Raw genomic sequence first — 18073 nt, forward strand, 5'->3', positions numbered from 1 at the left:
TTTTTAATACATTTTGGATAGAAGATTTCACAAATAGACTGAAGCTATTAATGTTATCACTTGTATATTATGATTCCTGATTCTACCCACGTTCTTGTGTAGCTATTATTTTGTATCTAGACCTGTGCCTACCGTTTCTCTTTATAGATGTCCCACCACTAACTTCACAGCTTCCTACCCTACAATTCCAACACCAGTATGCCCAGGTTTTCAATTACTGTATCATTAAAAACTCCAGCTATTCTCTCTTTCATCCAACACATCCAGTTATTTATCAAGTCCTTCTGCTTCTACCTCCAAAATCTTGCTAAAATCTAACCTCTCCTACCTTAGAGTTAATCTACATTCTAACGTACTCCTTTGTGATGTTCTGTTTTGACCATCTAATCATAGCTAACCCTCCACTGTCTCTGTAGTCCATTCAAAATGCTGCGTCTAGGCTCATTTATCCCATATATCTCATATACCTCTCCTCCCACTTTTTCTCTGCCTGTCCCTTTGTGATTCCCTGCATTGGTTACCAATGTGTTTCAGGACCAAATGTAACATCCTACTTATTCAATGCAGAACTTTTCATGAAGGTGGTTGAATGTATACTTATTTAGGGAAGCCTTTCTTACACTTTACTGATATCCTCTTACTTCCTCAACATCATTTTGTGGTGAGCTCCATTGTGATATATTTTGTATGCGGTTGTAACAGGGACTTATCACTGTTTGAGAGGCACTGCCTCTAAATCCAGCAGCGAGCTGGTTAATTGCACACAGGCAATCAACCAGACTCCACCTGGCTGATTAGGACTCTGAGAAAAGCCTGATGTGAGAAACAGGAGAGAGTCCTTAGCTCCCATTTGGGCTGACTGAAGGAGAGCAGAGAAGCCTGGACACAGACACTGTCTTGAGCTCAAAGGCTATGCTGAGATCAAGACACCCAGACACCTGAGACCTATATTTCCTGGACACAGAGGACCCAGGAACCTGCCAGAGACTGACAGGGAGGGCCACCTGCTTAAGGTACTTCCTGGGACTTTGAGGCGATAGGCTGGTAATGGGAATATCCCTCCAGTCCTGCAGATAGGGTCTGGGAAAGTAAGTTAGCCTAAGGGATAGGCGTTAGTTATTTTGTTGTCTTTGTATGTTTTGCCTGGATAAAGGAACAGGCTCAATAAAGCCAAGATATAATTGCACCCAAATCGGTCTCCATTATATTTACCTCTGCACACATCTCTTACAGCGGTACTGTTATATTATCTTTCTGATCCACTGTGCTTTGCTACAGAATGTGTTGGTGCCTTTTAAATAAATGCTAACATGAACTGAATAAGCTAGAATTCATATCACAAAAATTATCTGAAATCCTGGGATGGCAGAGATCTGCATATTTTACTACGTTAAGCATACGAGTTCCACGTAATACTATGAAACGTTGAGAAAAACCCCTCATAACTTCTGTTTTTGTGGAAAGTAGTTTTATTTCGTAGTTGAGCAAAAGTATCAATTTTATCTGATTTTTTTATTCAAAGCTTTAAGCATCTGAAAAGGAGTATTCCATTAAAATACCAGGTCACACGTGACTATTTATGCACAAAATGTATGTTTTTGTGGTGACACATCAAATTGTTAAAATAAGTGTATGCGACATTTTAGAAGCTATTTATTTGCCTTGGTAGTCATCATGTTATTGACCATCTCTTGGTACCTGGAAAAAAAACCCTTCCAAAAGTGAGGCTCGCTGTGGCTCTACGTGTCCCTAATAGAAAGAGTTTCTGATTTGATAACATTGACCCATACCCCTTTGATGTACAGAAGTGGGAACCCACCATTTATTTCATTTTAAATAATAAAAAAAAAAACATATTAAAACCAGTAATGGCCTTAAGTCCAGAAATATATTAGCAGTAATTAATGTGCATTAGAATACCTGCATTACACTTCAATGTGTTAGCAAATTTGAAGAATATTTAACAAGTTTAAATTTTTTAAAAGAAGTTATGAATTACAATTTTTTTTTATGCCAACATCATTCTATAAATATGTTCTCAGTCGATTTATATTCACTTATACATGATGTGATAATCCATCACAAAGCAGAAAAGATACAATTGACATGCTTAGTACAGTAGTTGGTACTGTATAACAAAAAGTCACTAAAGCAGACACTTGGCTACATGTATCAAAAACACCTCCATGTCAAAACCTTTTATACCACAAAAAATCTTACAAGTGACAAAAGAAAAAAAGTCAAAAGGTGACCTGCATTAGTCTAAAGTGAAATCTCACACAATGTAATGGTAACACTGCTTGTTTGCGCTATTTCTGGAAGGCAGAAATGGTATCACATCTTAAACCAGCTTTTTATGCTTAGAACTACAACCTGATAATGAATAGGCTGCTGAATAAAGCAAAACAGAGTGTAATTACAAATATTAAATCTTTCAAAACCTTCTCTTTTGAGAATAAAGACACACAAATTCCAGTGCCACCTACTAATAATTATAGCAGCTCATTAATTACCTCCTGCCCTAGAATCATTTTAAGTCTAAAAAATAGGAACTAAGAACTTTCTATTATTTAATATTGTATTGCATTAAGCAACCAGATGGAAAGGCCTGACATAAAATGTCAATTTTACACATGTTGGCGCTTTATAAATAAATAGTAATAATAACAATAATGCAGGGAATTAAGACTTGTGCGTAATCTCATCGCACGCAAAGTATTTGCCAATATTTTACATTTACAGATATAGTCAACATGATTACTTCCACTGGGACATACACAATGCACCCGCGAGAGAAGCAGAGCGCGATAAAGGGACGGGACATGTGCAGTTACATTGGTGACATCTGTACATTAAAACATGCCAGAAGAACATCTAGATGTTATTTTTTTATTCTATTCATAAATATCCATGATTTTATGACAATATCTGGTTAAAGATAAACGTAACTTCAACTGTAAAACAAACAATAGCCTCTTATTTAACCAGCACCGTGTTTTCTGCAACTTACTTTACAACATCTTTCTTATTTGTCAGTCAAGACTTTAAATATCAATTTAGCTCATTAAGGGTGTCATTGATTAACCAAGCAGATAAGCCAGTGGAAAAAGTATGCAAATTATATCTAGTACAGTATGTGTGTGATGAAGCCATAGCCTCATGGAATGCAATATAATTAGTGATAACTTTGCTTCTTGTCCAAAATGAATCTGTGCTGTTAGGAGCCGCATAGAGTCCTTGGTTCTACAAATGATGGTGTTATCGACATTCTGAACACTGAACGCAATATACAATAACCTGTTTATTACATTACACAGGCCATTTAAAAATTGCTGAGCATGTTCTTCACAAATGGAGTTTTGCTGCTAATGTTCTTTCTTAGAAGCTTAATGCAGCGAAGGTGCTTAGAGCTGCCGCTACTAAACATTCTTAGGATGAACCTTATTTGTCTTACTTTGGCTTAATGTGCTTTACACTAGAGAGATTTTATACATTAGTTAAATAATAATCATCTAAGGACAGGGCACAGGGCAATTATACCTGGGGCCTTCGACTTATGCAGTCACGGCATTAATCATTGGGTTCAAAGTTCTGAGAGGGCCATTTTACTTAACTTACGTATTAAAGTAGTAGGATTTAAAGGAAGTGTGTAAGTAAAGGTCTGTACCTCATCCAGAGGATTGTCCGTTACTGATCTGTTCTTATAGGATTATTACTGGTGTAGGCTAAATTAGCTTTAATATTTTTTTACATTTATTCTGATGCTTGTAGTGTGTTTAACATTTTTACAGTGATGTAAGTGTATCTCTCACCCATGTCTGTCCCGGGGGAATCTTGCTGAGAATGTCACACTACAGGGAATCAACTGCATCTTTCCACAGCTTTTTTTTTTTTGCTTCTTCTAAGAAGCATTTTTGACATGCTCCTTTTTATTTTAAGTGGCATACTCAAAATACACTTCACATGCATCGTGGTGTGTGTGTGTGTGTGTGTTTCACAAACAAATTTTTAAATGTGTACTTTTAAATATTTGCAGTCAGTATTATGATTGAACTAAGATACAAATTTTTCCAATGTTACCATGTTTAGGGTGATGTCGGTGTGAGAGGAGTCACAGGCCCTCCAGGACCCCCGGGACCAAGAGTAAGTGATCTCATCATGTATGGCACGACAGTGAATACACTGGTGTTTCTACTTGACTCTTCCTTAGTTCCAGGTGATGAATTTATTGGAAATGTGACCGCTTCACTCACAAAGGGTCTGCAAGAAATTCAGAGGCTCCTCTAGCAGTGACTTGTAGTAAAACTATGAAAACAAAGAAAAATAAATAAATGCACAAAAGCTCATAAAATTTTTTAGCAGACTAAATGAGCTTTCTATATGCATGTACCTGGAGTTGTGATATGTGCAATTTAAATACTGCTGTATATTACTGGGGTATCCAACTCCAGATCTCAAGAGCCAATAACAGGTCAGATTTTCAGAATATTCCTGCTTCAGCACAGATGGCTTAATGAATGGCTCAGCTGAAGGTGGAAAACCTGACCATTCAGTAGCTCTTGAGGACTGGAGTTGCCTACCCCTGCTATATATTTGAGAAACAGAACACGACTTTTGGAGCACGTGGGACGTATCCTTGTGCAGTTCTGATATCTTGATAGTAGCGTAGGAATAAACCCTGTGTTTTCTATGTTTGCTTGATGAAACGATAATGTGTTTAGTTCATACCATGTTTTAAGTTCAAGTTAATGCACATACTATATACCAAAATATTCTACCTTTGATTTCTATAGGGTGCTGTTGCGCTGCCTGATGGAGATCCACTGGTGAGTTTCCTGCTATATGGTTGAACAGTAGCAGCAGGTTCCAGTTTTCTTCCAATTTGTTTATATTAATACTATTATTTATTTTTCAGTGCCCTACTTCATGTCCGCCAGGCCGTCCAGGATATCCAGGTTTGGCAGGAATGAAGGTAGATATATACAGATACATTTTTATCCCAATAGAGTTTGTTTACATATTCACATAAATGGGTCCATGTTAAAATGGACAAGAAGCAAAAGGTGATACACTATGTGCTCATTTGTATGTAATTACCCAAGAGATAATGGAGAAAGGCAGGGTTGCAGACCTATCTGAGATGTGAATATGGTCCCAAGTTTATTTATTTATTTATATTATTTATTTATAAAATGTTTTACCAGGAAGTAATAAATTGAGAGTTACTGTACCTCTCGTTTTCAAGTATGTCCTGGGCATAGAGTTAAAATTACACATAATACGTTGTTACAAATACAGTTACATAAATGAACAGGGTATACATTATATAAAATACATTTCATGCACAGTTAAAGAAGATGTATATTATAGGCTTATGAAACAGTTACAGACCAGATTAAATTGTGAGACAGCCTTAGTTTTGAAAGAACTTAAACTGGTGGTGGATGTGAGAGTCTCCGGTAGGTTGTTCCAGTTTTGGGGTGCACGGTAAGAGAAGGAAGAGCGGCCGGATACTTTGTTTAGCCTTGGGACCATGAATAGTCTTTTGAAGTCTGATCACAGATGATAAGTGCTGCATGTGGTAGGGGTGAGAAGCTTGTTCAGATAGATGGGTAGCTTGCCCAGAAAGTATTTGAAGGCAAGACAGGAAAGGTGAACTTTGCGCCTAGACTCGAGTGATGACCAATCTAGTTCTTTGAGCATTTCGCAGTGATGTGTGTTGTAGTTGCATTGGAGAACAAAACGACAAATTGAATTGTAGAGGGTGTCAAGTTTGCCAAGGTGGGTTTGGGGTGCCGAGCCATATACTATGTCTCCATAGTCGATAATTGGCATTAGCATCTGTTGTGCGATACACTTTCTGACCAGCAGGCTTAGGGAGGATTTTTTCCTGTAAAGTACACCTAGTTTGGCATAGGTTTTGGCTGTCAGGGTATCAAGTGCATTCCGAATGTTAAGTGGGAGTCAAACCATATGCCCAGGTATTTAAAACTAGTAACAGGAGTTAGGGTGGTGTTAGCGTTGGTTCTGATCTGGAGCTCAGTCACTGGAAGCTTTAAAAATTTAGTCTTGGTCCCAAAAACCATTATTACAGTCTTGTCATTGTTTAAAAACAGTTTGTTTTGGGAAATCCAGTTTTCAAGTCTCAAAAAGTCAGACTGAAGTATGTGTTGAAGGTCGGAGAGGCTATGGCTGTGTGCATATAGGATTGTGTCATCGGCATACATGTGTATTTAAGCTTCCTTACAAGCTGTGGAAAGATCATTGATGAACACTGAGAAGAGTAGGGCCCCCCAGAACAGAGCCTTGCGGGACGCCACAGGTGATATCAAGGGGGTTGGAGTTAGAGCCTGAGATGGACACATGTTGGGATCTACGTGATAGGTAGGACTGAAACCAGTTTAAAGCATGCTTCCCTATTCCAGAGCTCTGGAGTTTGTTAAGCAGGATAGCATGATCAACAGTATCAAAAGCCTTTGCAAAATCTAGGAATATTGCACCAGTGAGTTGTCCCTGTATCATTCCACTCTGGATTTAATTGCAAACTTTTAGCAGGGTAGTTACCATGGCATTTTTATTTGCAATACACATGAAGTGGAAAATGTTAAAGATTGTGAAACACTGTTACTGACTAATAATCAGATCTTTCTCCTTCCTCAAAGCTCTGTTTATCCTTTCAATATTCAGGAAAACATCATACCAATACCCTATAAGTGCCATAAAAGGTTATGAGAGTCACTATAAAATCTAACTTGGCAACCCTTGAAGCATAATTGCAGCTTATATACAAGGAGAAATAAGCATTTCACAAACTCTATCCATGACTATCTTTCTATCTTGATTTTTTTTTTTTACTCTTCTTTTGTTAAAACCTCTTTCTCTGAAAACACACGCCATCCCCGTGTTACCTCTTCTGCACACAAAGCGGGGTTTTTATTACCTCTGTCTCTCTACCTTTTTTTTCTGTATTGTCTATTTCTTTATGTCTGTCCCCTCACCCCATTTCTTACTAACCCTTCTCTCTAACTGACTATTATTTCCCCCAGATTCTTCAAGCTCTGTTATTATTTATTTATTTATTTATAAAATATTTTACCAGGAAGTAATACATTGAGAGTCACCTCTCGTTTTCAAGTATGTCCTGTTATGGGTCTTACTCCTATTTACTTGAATGGGAGTTAGCGCTAGTTGTGATGAGTTAAGCCAGGGGTGTTCAACTCCAGTCCTCAAGCTGCTCCCCCTCCCCCAATAGGTCCGATTTTTAGGATATCCCTGTTTAAGCACAGGTGGCTCAATCAGTGGCTCAGTCTTTGATTGACCCACCTGTGCTGAAGCTGATATATATTCTTTAAACCTGACCTGTTGAGTTGGGGGGGGGGGGGAGCGTTACTAAAATGCTACCAGTGCTGCTTTGGGACTTTGATTGGAGGTGTTTTAAATGAGTAGAAAAGGGAGAGATCTGTGCCGTATCCCATCACCATGTGATTGCAATAACTATTGTACAAATCTATTAAAGAATATGAGTATGTGAGAACAGCGGCGGATTTAGAAAACCGCCGCCCTTTGGTACTTGCCTGGTGCCGCCCTCTTCCTTCAGCGTCAAATGACACTACAATGTCACATGGCGTCGCGTTGGCACAGCAACGTGACAGCGTCACATTGCCATGGCAACGAGACGCTGTGTCACATCACACGATGCCATGTGACGTTGCGGCATAATTTGACGCTGAAAGAGGAGGAGGAGCGCGGCACGAAGGAGAAGGTAAGAACTGTATAGAACCCCCAGCAATCAGTGGGGCAGAGGGAGTGGAGCCTCTATATATGGGGAATAAAAGGGAAATTTGCCACCAAGGCCTATCAGGCCTAATTGGAAATCCGCCACTGTGTTTGAAAGTATTATCGTGCAAGAATTGTCAAGTCATGTAAATCCATCTATCTCATTACTATTCCAGGGTCACAAAGGTGTAAAAGGAGAAGCAGGAGAACCAGGAAAACAAGGCCATAAGGTACAAAGTAATTCCTCTACATTTCATATAAAATAACTCTACCACAAGATCGTTTTTAGGGCAAAATACAAATGATCTTCATTTCTATTGATTTTATAATAGATAGAGGGAGTAACACTAAGGCCCAGTATGCCTGACCCGCCGATCCGGTGCGTTAACCCACTGCGGACATTAGTGAATTTCCCCCATTGTATTTTTACTGCACTTCAAATTAAAAAGTAGCTGAATGGCAAAACCCTTTCTGCTAAAAAAAATTCCCCCTTTACATCTGTTTCAGAGGATATATTTTGGTCTCCCTGACCGTGATAGTATGTATGTATATATATCTTTATTTATATAGCGCCATCCAGGTACATAGCGCTTTACAGCGGTAACACACGGGAAATAATAATATAACACAATGGGAATAAGTGCTTCGGGCATTAAACGGTAGAAAAAGGAGTCCCTGCCCCGAAGAGCTTACAATCTATTTGGTAAGTAGGGAGAACGTACTGAGACAGTAGGAGTGCGTTCTGGTGAGTGCGTCTGCAAGGGACCATGGCCAGTGCTTATGAGATGTATAGTATCAGCCAGCTGAGCTACCCATGTCCTTCGTTAAAGAGGAGTGTTTTAAGATGGGTCTTGCCAGTGGAGAGAGAGTGGGCTAGTGTTAAAGAGAGTGTTAAACTTTTCTTTTAACTTTTTTGGGAGAATTCATTTTTTAATGTTATTTGTTTGTGTCTTTCTAGGGAGAAGAAGGTGAACAAGGAGGTATTGGTGATCTTGGCACGCAAGGCCCTCCAGTAAAGTGTTTTTTTTTTCTTTTGGAAAACAATATTGATTTGTTAAATTTAATTGTATTATGACTCTGGGGCTCGTCAGGATTCAGGAAGGGTAATAAACGTTCTTTGCTGTGCAGGTGAACCTTACAGGTAGTGATATTTAGCAGAGTACGGAGTGGGAAGTGGAAAGGGAGAAATAAACATATTTATTGTTATACTGTGGAATTAATAAAGTTGTCTTTTAAAAGCATTTTTTAATAGATATAATACTGAGATACCGTGTATATTCCATGAGTTTTACCATTGCACCAGGAGGGAAATGGCATGCGTTAAGCATCATGATTTTTTCCAACCACAATGAACATTGAATATATATTGTTCCCCGAGAAGCAATACTGTAAAATGTATTTGATTTTACGTACTCAATTTTATTATATTGTTATAATTGTAAAAATAGATTTTTCAAAAAAGCTATCATTGCAAATGACGTTTAAAGAAGATATAGATTGCCTGATTGTATCTTTCCTTCTGCAAATATATTACAGGTCACATATATTTTTTATATATATGTTTCTATATTGTTTTTACAACTTTATTTTGATGTTTTTAGGGCCCACAAGGCCTAAGGGGGATCACAGGTGTAATGGGCGGCAAAGGCAACAAGGTACGTTTATCTGCCGTGTGAAGAATTAGTGCATTTATATATGAATTATATCTGTCTAGCTCTTGGATTATTCCAATTATGGGGTTTAGTAATTACTTTATGGAAAACAAAATCGCACACAGTCCAGTGAAGTCATACTAAGAACAAAATGTATTGGCTATAGATAGCTCTGATTTTGTAACGTTGTAATATTTACCCACCGTAGGCGTTAGTGCACAACATATTATTTCAGTGAAGCTTTGTCAGATTTACAGTATTCTATGGCTGTTGCCCAAGATCACTACTTCCTATAATCATAAGATGGCTTTGACTGTTAATTGTTTTAACATTCTTGTAGAAAGCCTTGTTCCCCATATCAATTTCATGGTTGATTCGACACTCCCAGTCACTATAAGAATGGGAAGCATATAGTAATTATTCTTTATGTAAACAAATCCATCAGTTAATCAAGGAGAAAAGTATACATCTCATTATGGGGAAATCAGAACCTCTGTGGACAAAATGATTAAAAAAAAGACACATTTGAAACCAAAACTTCTTCTAATTAAAGAATACAATTAACACACATTCCCAGCTAGCTCAAACTCCCACACCCACCACATCATGAATATATATTTATGTCAACAAGAGAGCTACTGAGCGTGGCAATTGTATATAACAAGAGACAGGGGAGCCCAATGCTACATCCCATTGACAAAATATATATGGTAAAAATTATAAAGTAAAATACTTCAATGATAATATTAAATACTTGGTTATTAATTAACCCTTTGTTTTGTCAATGGGATGAAGCATTGGGCACCCCTGTCTGTTGTAATTAAAGAATACAGCCTGGGTTGTCGGAAGAATATAAAAAACATGGTGACTATTCTTAGCTGCCTCAACAGAGGAATCTGATTTTTAAACTAAGTTTTTATTAGGACACCAGTAAATGATCATTCTCAGTACAGATGTATGGTACACTGCAGCTTCTTAATGTAAAAGAACAAGTGCACTCTTACATCTGTTTGTAAGGGAAAGTGGCCATTCTTCCTACCTGATGTATGAGTTTTTTCTTTAAGGTCCCAGTTATGTTTTATAACTAATTCCTCCTGCTATGAATATTAAATACTTTTTGCCTTTCCATTAGCCAGGTTCTAAATTAAAGTGGCAATCTCACCAGATTAACCACTCTTTATTAAGGTCAGGGGACCATTCCACTGGTTTCTAAAAAAAATTCCAGTTTAGTTACCATTATTTCCTCAGGGCATTTAAATGGCCGTCCAATAGAAAGCTGCCAACAATAACATTGTGGCTTCCTATTGGCCAGCGGCATCTGTGAAATTTGGGAGCTATTTTTATTTCTTTATAAAAATGTTTTACCAGGAAGTAAGACATTGAGAGTTACCTCACGTTTTCAGGTATGTCCTGGGTATAGAGTTAAGATGACAAATAATACATGGTTACAAATACAGTTACATAAGTGAACAGGGTATACATTATATACAAGACATTGAATGCACAGTTAGAGATAATATATATTGTAGGCTTATGTAACAGTTACCGACCAGCTTAAAATGTGAGACAGCTTTAGTTTTGAAAGAATTTAGACTGGTGGTGGATTTGAGAGTCTCCGGTAGATTGTTCCAGTTTTGGGGTGCACGGTAAGAGAAGGAGGAGCAGCCGGATACTTTGTTGAACCTTGGGACCATGAACAGTCTTTTGGAGTCTGATCTCAGATAAGTGCTGCATGTGGTAGGGGTGAGGAGCTTGTTCAGATAGGCAGATAGCTTGCCCAGAAAGTATTTGAAGGCAAGACAGGAAAGATGAACTTTGCGTCTGGACTCAAGTGATGACCAATCTAGTTCTTTGAGCATTTCACAGTGATGTGTCTTGTAGTTGCATTGGAGAACAAAATGTCATATTGAATTGTAGAGGGTGTCAAGTTTGCTAAGGTGGGTTTGGGGTGCAGAGCCATATACTATGTCCCCATAGTCGATAATTGGCATTACATCTGCTGTGCGATACGTTTTCTGACCAGCAGATTTACGGAGGATTTGTTCCTGTAAAGTACACCTAGTTTGGCATAGGTTTTGGATGTCAGGGTATCAATGTGCATCCCGAATGTTAAATGGGAGTCAAACCATATGGCCAAGTATTTAAAACTAGTAAGGCGTTAGGGTGGTTTTAGCGTTGGTTCTGATCTGGAGCTCAGTCATTGGAAGCTTTATAAATTTAGCCTTGTTCCCAAATACCATTGTTACAGTCTTGACAGTGTTTAAAAATAGTTTGTTTTGGGAAATCCAATTTTCAAGTCTCAAAAAGTCAGATTTAAGTATGTGTTCAAGATCTGAGAGGCTATGGCTGTGTGCATATAAGATTGTGTCATCTGCATAGATGTGTATTGAAGCTCCCTTACAAGCTGTAGGAAGGTCATTGATGAACACTGAGAAGAGTAAGGGCCCCAGAACAGAGCCTTGCGTGACACCACAGGTGATATCCAAGGGGTTGGAGTTAGAGTCTGAGATGGACACATGTTGGGATCTACCTGATAGGTAGGAATGAAACCAGTTTAAAGCATTCTTCCCTATTCCAGACCACTGGAGTTTGTTAAGCAAGATAACATAATCAACAGTATCAAAAGCCTTTCCAAAATCTAGGAATATTGCACCAGTGAGTTGTCCCCATTCCATTCCACACTGGATCTCATTGCAAACTTTTAGCAGGGTAGTTACTGTGGAATGTTTGGGGCGAAAGCCAGATTGGAATTGGCTTGGGAAATTTGTCTTGGTATTGTATTCACTTACTTGGGAGTGAACACACATTTTTCATGACTTTGGATAGTATTGGGAGAAGGGAGATTGGCCTGTAGTTTGAGACAGTGCTTTTGTCCCCACTTTTGAAGACTGGGACAACTCTGGCAGTTTTCTAGGTCTTAGGGATGTGGCCTGCTGACAGGATGGAGTTGACTATGGAAGCAATTGGTTTGGCAATGGCTGGGGCACCAAGCCTTAGGAACTTAGATTGCAGTAAGTCAGGTTCATATTTTGGCTGAAAGAGGAAGATAACTAAGCGTTAAGTATCTCGGGAACTGAAGGTTAGGTTCTAGAGGACGTTCCAATGCTGTAGAAAAAAAATGAAATAGAAGATTGTGGAGGCAGGATTGCTGCTTTAAATAGGTTGATACCCAAATTTACAACCCTGCAAAGTCCTAACAATTGTTGCTCAGCAGTACTCGAGGTACTCTTTGCTTATTCCGTCTGCATTTATGTGGCCATTAACTGGTCCAACAAACACACAATCCCAGCGCTCCTTGCAATTTGGATTGCAATTTGTTAGCGAGATATCTACATTTTGATCAAGCCTAATCACAAAGGAGCCATTTAATTGAATCTTTCAATCAAATTTTTTTCAAGCCTGCTAACCCCGTCCATGTTTTTGTTTTCCATTAACTGTGCCAGCCTTGATTAATATAATATTTAACTGGCTTTCCATGGCAAGTCCTCTTAAACACAGTATATTCCAATGCTGCAGCAAGAATGGTCTCCAGAGAACAGAATTTCTCCTGCATTGCAACACATTTTGTTCTCTTACATTCCTCTGTTACTATATATTGATATATGTGCGCCTGGCTTACGGTTAGTATGCCTCCATGACCCTCTTATATATTAAGGCATTTTGTTCCTCTACACCTACCATAGTAGAAATGAGTCCCAAACACCATACTCTGCTGCTCAGTCTGTTAATAGTAAATGAGTCTTCAATAATGTTAATAGATGATTATTTATCTTGGTTTATTAGGGCGGTCGTGGAACTGATGGAGTACCTGGTCCTCAGGGAGTTGCTGGAGCATCTGTAAGTAAACTTGGGGTACAAAATCAGAAGGAATGGAGATTTCTTCTTAGATAGTTGGGTGCTGTGATGTATTTTTTTTGTATTATTGTAACTTTTTCTGCAATCATTACAGGCTTCACAGTGCAGAATCTGTAACTAAATAGCTGTCTTTGACTGGGTTCACTGAATCTATACTTCCTTGTCCATGGCTTAGCTATACAAGCTATATAATGAAGCAGGCAACAAATATAGGGAGTTCATGTAAACCTGTATAGGAAGCTAAAAGTGACCCAGCCATTGCACTTATTTGCATGTTAGTGTCACTACTCAGAGTTCTTGTCTGCCACGTAACCGCTCTATAACATGAGACAATGGGGGAATTATGTAAGAGTGAGGGGCCTGCTGTAAATTATACATACACAACCTTAGCAAGTGCGAAATCCAGACACACAATATATATATATATATATATATATATATATATATATATATATATATATATATATATATATATTTATATATTTATATTTTGTTTGTGTCAATTGGAGAGCTACTGTGAAAGTGACCTCAAGTATACAACAATAAACAAAGAAGCCCCAATGCACATCCAATATGACCAATTATTTACTACACTACTATATGTTTTTTTCCATATTTTTTTATTCATGGGTCATTGAGTTCAATTCTTTGGCCAGAACATTTGAAGCCTGCGACAACCTGCTGTAAATTAAGCCATGATATTCCACCAAACTATTTTTTGTTGTTAATTTAAACTGTTATAAGTTGTGCTTATGTTAATGAGGAAAAAATATTTGCTCAACTAATCATGTTGAGATCTTCTTTATCTATGATAGTATACTGAGCTTTGCCGTCAGTTCTTATTCACATAGAACACACATAATGAAGCCACTGAAGTCACTCACAGATACGGAGTAGCTTACAGGCAACAATGTTGTCAGCGCTGACAATAGTAACCAGGTTTTAACCAATATATATTCCCGTTTATCAATGATTACAGCATATGTAGTTCTAAAGCAGGGTGTCACAGAGTTTGTGTGTACATTCTGCCTATAGAAATCTCTTTCAGATAAGGTTTATGCAAAGTTATAACCGTGGTTGCAATTCTTCTCGTCACTGGTACTGTGTCACTGCTACTGTGTCACTGGTATGGTTATTGCTTTAGTTTTTTCTGCAAGTCAATGACAGAAGAGATGCAGATGCTGCCTGCCGTTAGGCTTTGGAAGATACATTACAGAAGCTATTAAACATAACTTTGGTAGCATGCAAATAATTTCTTTAATTTCCTTTTGTTTAAGGGCGATCAAGGTCAAAGAGGGGGAATAGGAGAAGCTGGGCCAAAAGGTGACAATGTGAGTATATTCTGCTCATATTTGTTTGTTTGGGCAGTTTATGGACATTTTATATGTCTCAATATTATAAAGGACAATTGTGAGTATTTCCATTCATAAACTCTTTTTTTACCCTTTGGATAAGCTTAGAAATAAAGTTTCACAACATCAACAATTCTGTTGTTCCTGTAATGTCCTGATACATTGTCTTCCTTTCAGGGTACTCAAGGTGCAAGAGGCATAACGGGAATGCCAGGGTCTAAAGGAGAGTCGGTATGTGTACACTTTCTCTGTTCTTCATTACAACTGTTTAGACATTTTGCATTAATGAGACCTTGGAGGCTTTAATATCAACTTAGTTGCTGGGTAAACACCTTTTAAAGCGATTTCATTCTTTGAGCTTTGAAAAAAAATATATATTTCAAAGTGTTTTCTGATAGTCTTTTTGATGTACATTTGAAAAGCTATGAACTTCTGCTACCTGATAAAAATGACAATAGTGTAGCAAAGAAAGGGGGCTGATTCTGTCATCCTTCCCATCTCTTCTAATACTACAAATGGTAGTTACACCTTCTATTAGTCTTAAATGTTTTACTGGTAGCTTAATACATACTTAAACATATTGTAATATTGCATAGAATTGACTATAGCTTATATATGTATATGTGCAGAATCCTCTAATATTTAAACTTTTTTCTCTAGGGATTGTCAGGCGTTGATGGCCGTGATGGAATCCCTGGAATGCCAGGAGGCAAGGTAACATAAATAAGAATTTCCCTTATTCCTGAGGTAGCAGTGGTCATATGACATATGTCACTAATACTATAATCTATGTATCAGAAGGCAGCACTAATACCATCGGTTATTTAGAGTTTGCTTAATATACATTTGTTTCCAAAATAATTGATGGGGGGATAGAAAAAGAAATATTAGTAGGGTGAAAACAACACTATAAATATAGGGGTGGGGGGAGCATTACATATGTGTGTCACATATCTCCCTCTCACCCGCTCATATTGCTTCATATTGAAGCCCCAGGGGCTGCATTACTGCCATGAATCACATCACTTGTTGTTACATATTCTTTCATTGAGTGTCTGTGTCATATATAATGAGGTGTTGTAAAGTCTGAACAGTATTCTAAAGCAGACAAGGTTAATGACATCTTAGAGGTGGCACTTAAATATATGCATAAAACATGATTGATACATCCCATTATTATACTATTAGAACTAATCCTGGTATTACTTGCTGATGCTAATGAACTAAAAGAAGAACAAAGCACCTCAATACAATGACATTAAAGGACGCATATACAACATGACACATTTAAAGTAATTGAAATGACTAAACGCTGCCGTTTTTCTGCTTTGATACATGTTAATTAGTTCTTGGTTCATCAGATATTTTACACACCTAATATTTCAGCTGCTTATTACAGTTGACATTATCTTAAATGTTTTAACTGTGATATATATATATATATATATATATATATATATATATATATATATATATATATATATATATATATATATATATATATACCACCACCACTATTAAGGTTATGGTGGGAAAAAAAAGTGACTAAAACCCTCCACAGTAAAGCAAATGAATATACAGGAATATTTACAGTTGCTATATATATATATATATATATATATATATATATATATATATATATATATATATATATATATACTAAGAACATATTTTTTCTAGGGTGAATCTGGAGAACCTGGCGCTCCGGGGGAAGCTGGACTTCAGGGATTACCAGTAAGTTAACATTGTTTTAGGTTACTTTGTGGTGAGGATACTGCTTAAGTAGGATTTTTCATTATGTGGTAACAAGTTGGGTTTTTAATCTTAAAACAGAAATCCCCTTTACTTCCTTTTTTATTTTTTTAACCTTATTTATTTTTCTTACAGAATCGGATCCAGAGCTGCATAATGCTATTTTTAGCTCTGGGAACGAACTCCTGGTAACTGAGATATTTACCTCTCTGTGTTGGTGTTTCTGGTACCTTTTGGAGACATCAATATGGCTGCCCTCCAAGCCACACTCCCATGGACCAATAGGAAGCTGTAATGTCATCAATGTATGACACTGCAGCTTCCTGTTGGATCCTGGTGGCTATCTTTGAGTTGACTTCCATTTGACCAGAATATAAAAGGTAAACATCTCGGAACCAGAGGGATCCCAAGAGATAATAATAGCGCAGTTCAACTCATAATGATCCCCAGTTATAATTATGTTAAAAGGAATACATTTCAAAAATGGGGCGATCGCTGCTTAAAATCTATACAGTACCACATTTTCTGTTTTCCTTTCTATCTTCTCTCTTGAAATCCAATATATACAGTAGAACAATCTACACCACCCGTCTATCTTTTTTTCCTTCTCCATTCCCGTCACATTCCATGTTTTGGGGTGTTTTCCTCTTGATATTTGAACGTTTTTTAAATTAGATTTTGAGTTGTTGGGTACAGAACAGGAAAAGGGGATGGGGAGGGGGGAGGGTGGGATAGGGGATGGGGAGGGGGAGGGTGGGATAGGGGATGGGGAGGGTGGGATAGGGGATGGGGAGGGGGAGGGTGGGATAGGGGATGGGGAGGGTGGGATAGGGGATGGGGAGGGTGGGATAGGGGATGGGGAGGGGGGAGGGTGGGATAGGGGATGGGGAGGGGGAGGGTGGGATAGGGGAAAAAAAGCCATCATATTACAAACATTACCGACATACCGATAGTTTAATATTTCTTCTGTCTATTCTTGTGTTTGTCTACATTCAGATTTCTAGGTCAGTGTCAATGATGAAAAGATAATGAATAATCCATGGTCCACGGCAGGGACGGCTAACTCCAGTCCTCACGTGCCACCAACAGGTCAGGTTTTAAAGAAATCCCTGCTTCAGCACAGGTGGCTCAATCAGTGGCTAACTCAATGACTGATTGAGCCACCTGTGCTGAAGCACGGATATCTTTACAACCTGACCTGTTGGGGGCCCTTTAGCCACCCCTGGTCTACAGCCTTTCAAGGTTGATCACTCCTCTAGCTTTTCATCAAGCTGTGACATTTTTGTGTTCAATACAAAATAAAAAATATGTAGGACACAACATGTTGGAAATATCTAGCGCAGTGCAAAGGTGCAGATGACACATGAACTTTGACATTGTTTAATTTTCAATCAATAAAACTCAATTTATATTATTGGTAATATCGTGTACAGATTCAAGTCTATTCGGGACTAGGGTTTTTAAGTGTGTGGAATGTTCGAATATACTAAGACAATACATAGATGTATTATTGTACCATAGCTGTATTAGTATCATATATCAGAACCAAGTATATTACAGCCAAGAGAGAAGAGCATTATCAGTTTTCAGAACCCATTAGCACTAATTTTTGGAAGCATTAGTAGACTATTATTTTGATGTATCTGTCCATTATTAATATTTAATCATCTGAACAAATCAAAATTG

At 37.9% G+C, this 18073-nt stretch overlaps 1 protein-coding gene across 1 annotated transcript in view; it reads left to right on the plus strand.

Moving 5' to 3' along the window:
* The window catches only part of COL9A1 (collagen type IX alpha 1 chain), a 100464-nt gene that overhangs the window by 44594 nt on the left and 37797 nt on the right, over window positions 1-18073 (plus strand). Inside the window, exons 15-25 of the mRNA XM_075598077.1 lie at window positions 4090-4143; window positions 4794-4826; window positions 4916-4972; window positions 7953-8006; window positions 8735-8788; window positions 9378-9431; window positions 13212-13265; window positions 14561-14614; window positions 14813-14866; window positions 15296-15349; window positions 16316-16369. Of these exons, the coding sequence (XP_075454192.1) occupies window positions 4090-4143; window positions 4794-4826; window positions 4916-4972; window positions 7953-8006; window positions 8735-8788; window positions 9378-9431; window positions 13212-13265; window positions 14561-14614; window positions 14813-14866; window positions 15296-15349; window positions 16316-16369 (576 nt within the window). The remainder of the gene's footprint in view (window positions 1-4089; window positions 4144-4793; window positions 4827-4915; window positions 4973-7952; window positions 8007-8734; window positions 8789-9377; window positions 9432-13211; window positions 13266-14560; window positions 14615-14812; window positions 14867-15295; window positions 15350-16315; window positions 16370-18073) is intronic.

This window comes from Ascaphus truei, chromosome 4, assembly GCF_040206685.1.
Source record: "Ascaphus truei isolate aAscTru1 chromosome 4, aAscTru1.hap1, whole genome shotgun sequence".
NCBI lineage: Eukaryota > Metazoa > Chordata > Amphibia > Anura > Ascaphidae > Ascaphus > Ascaphus truei.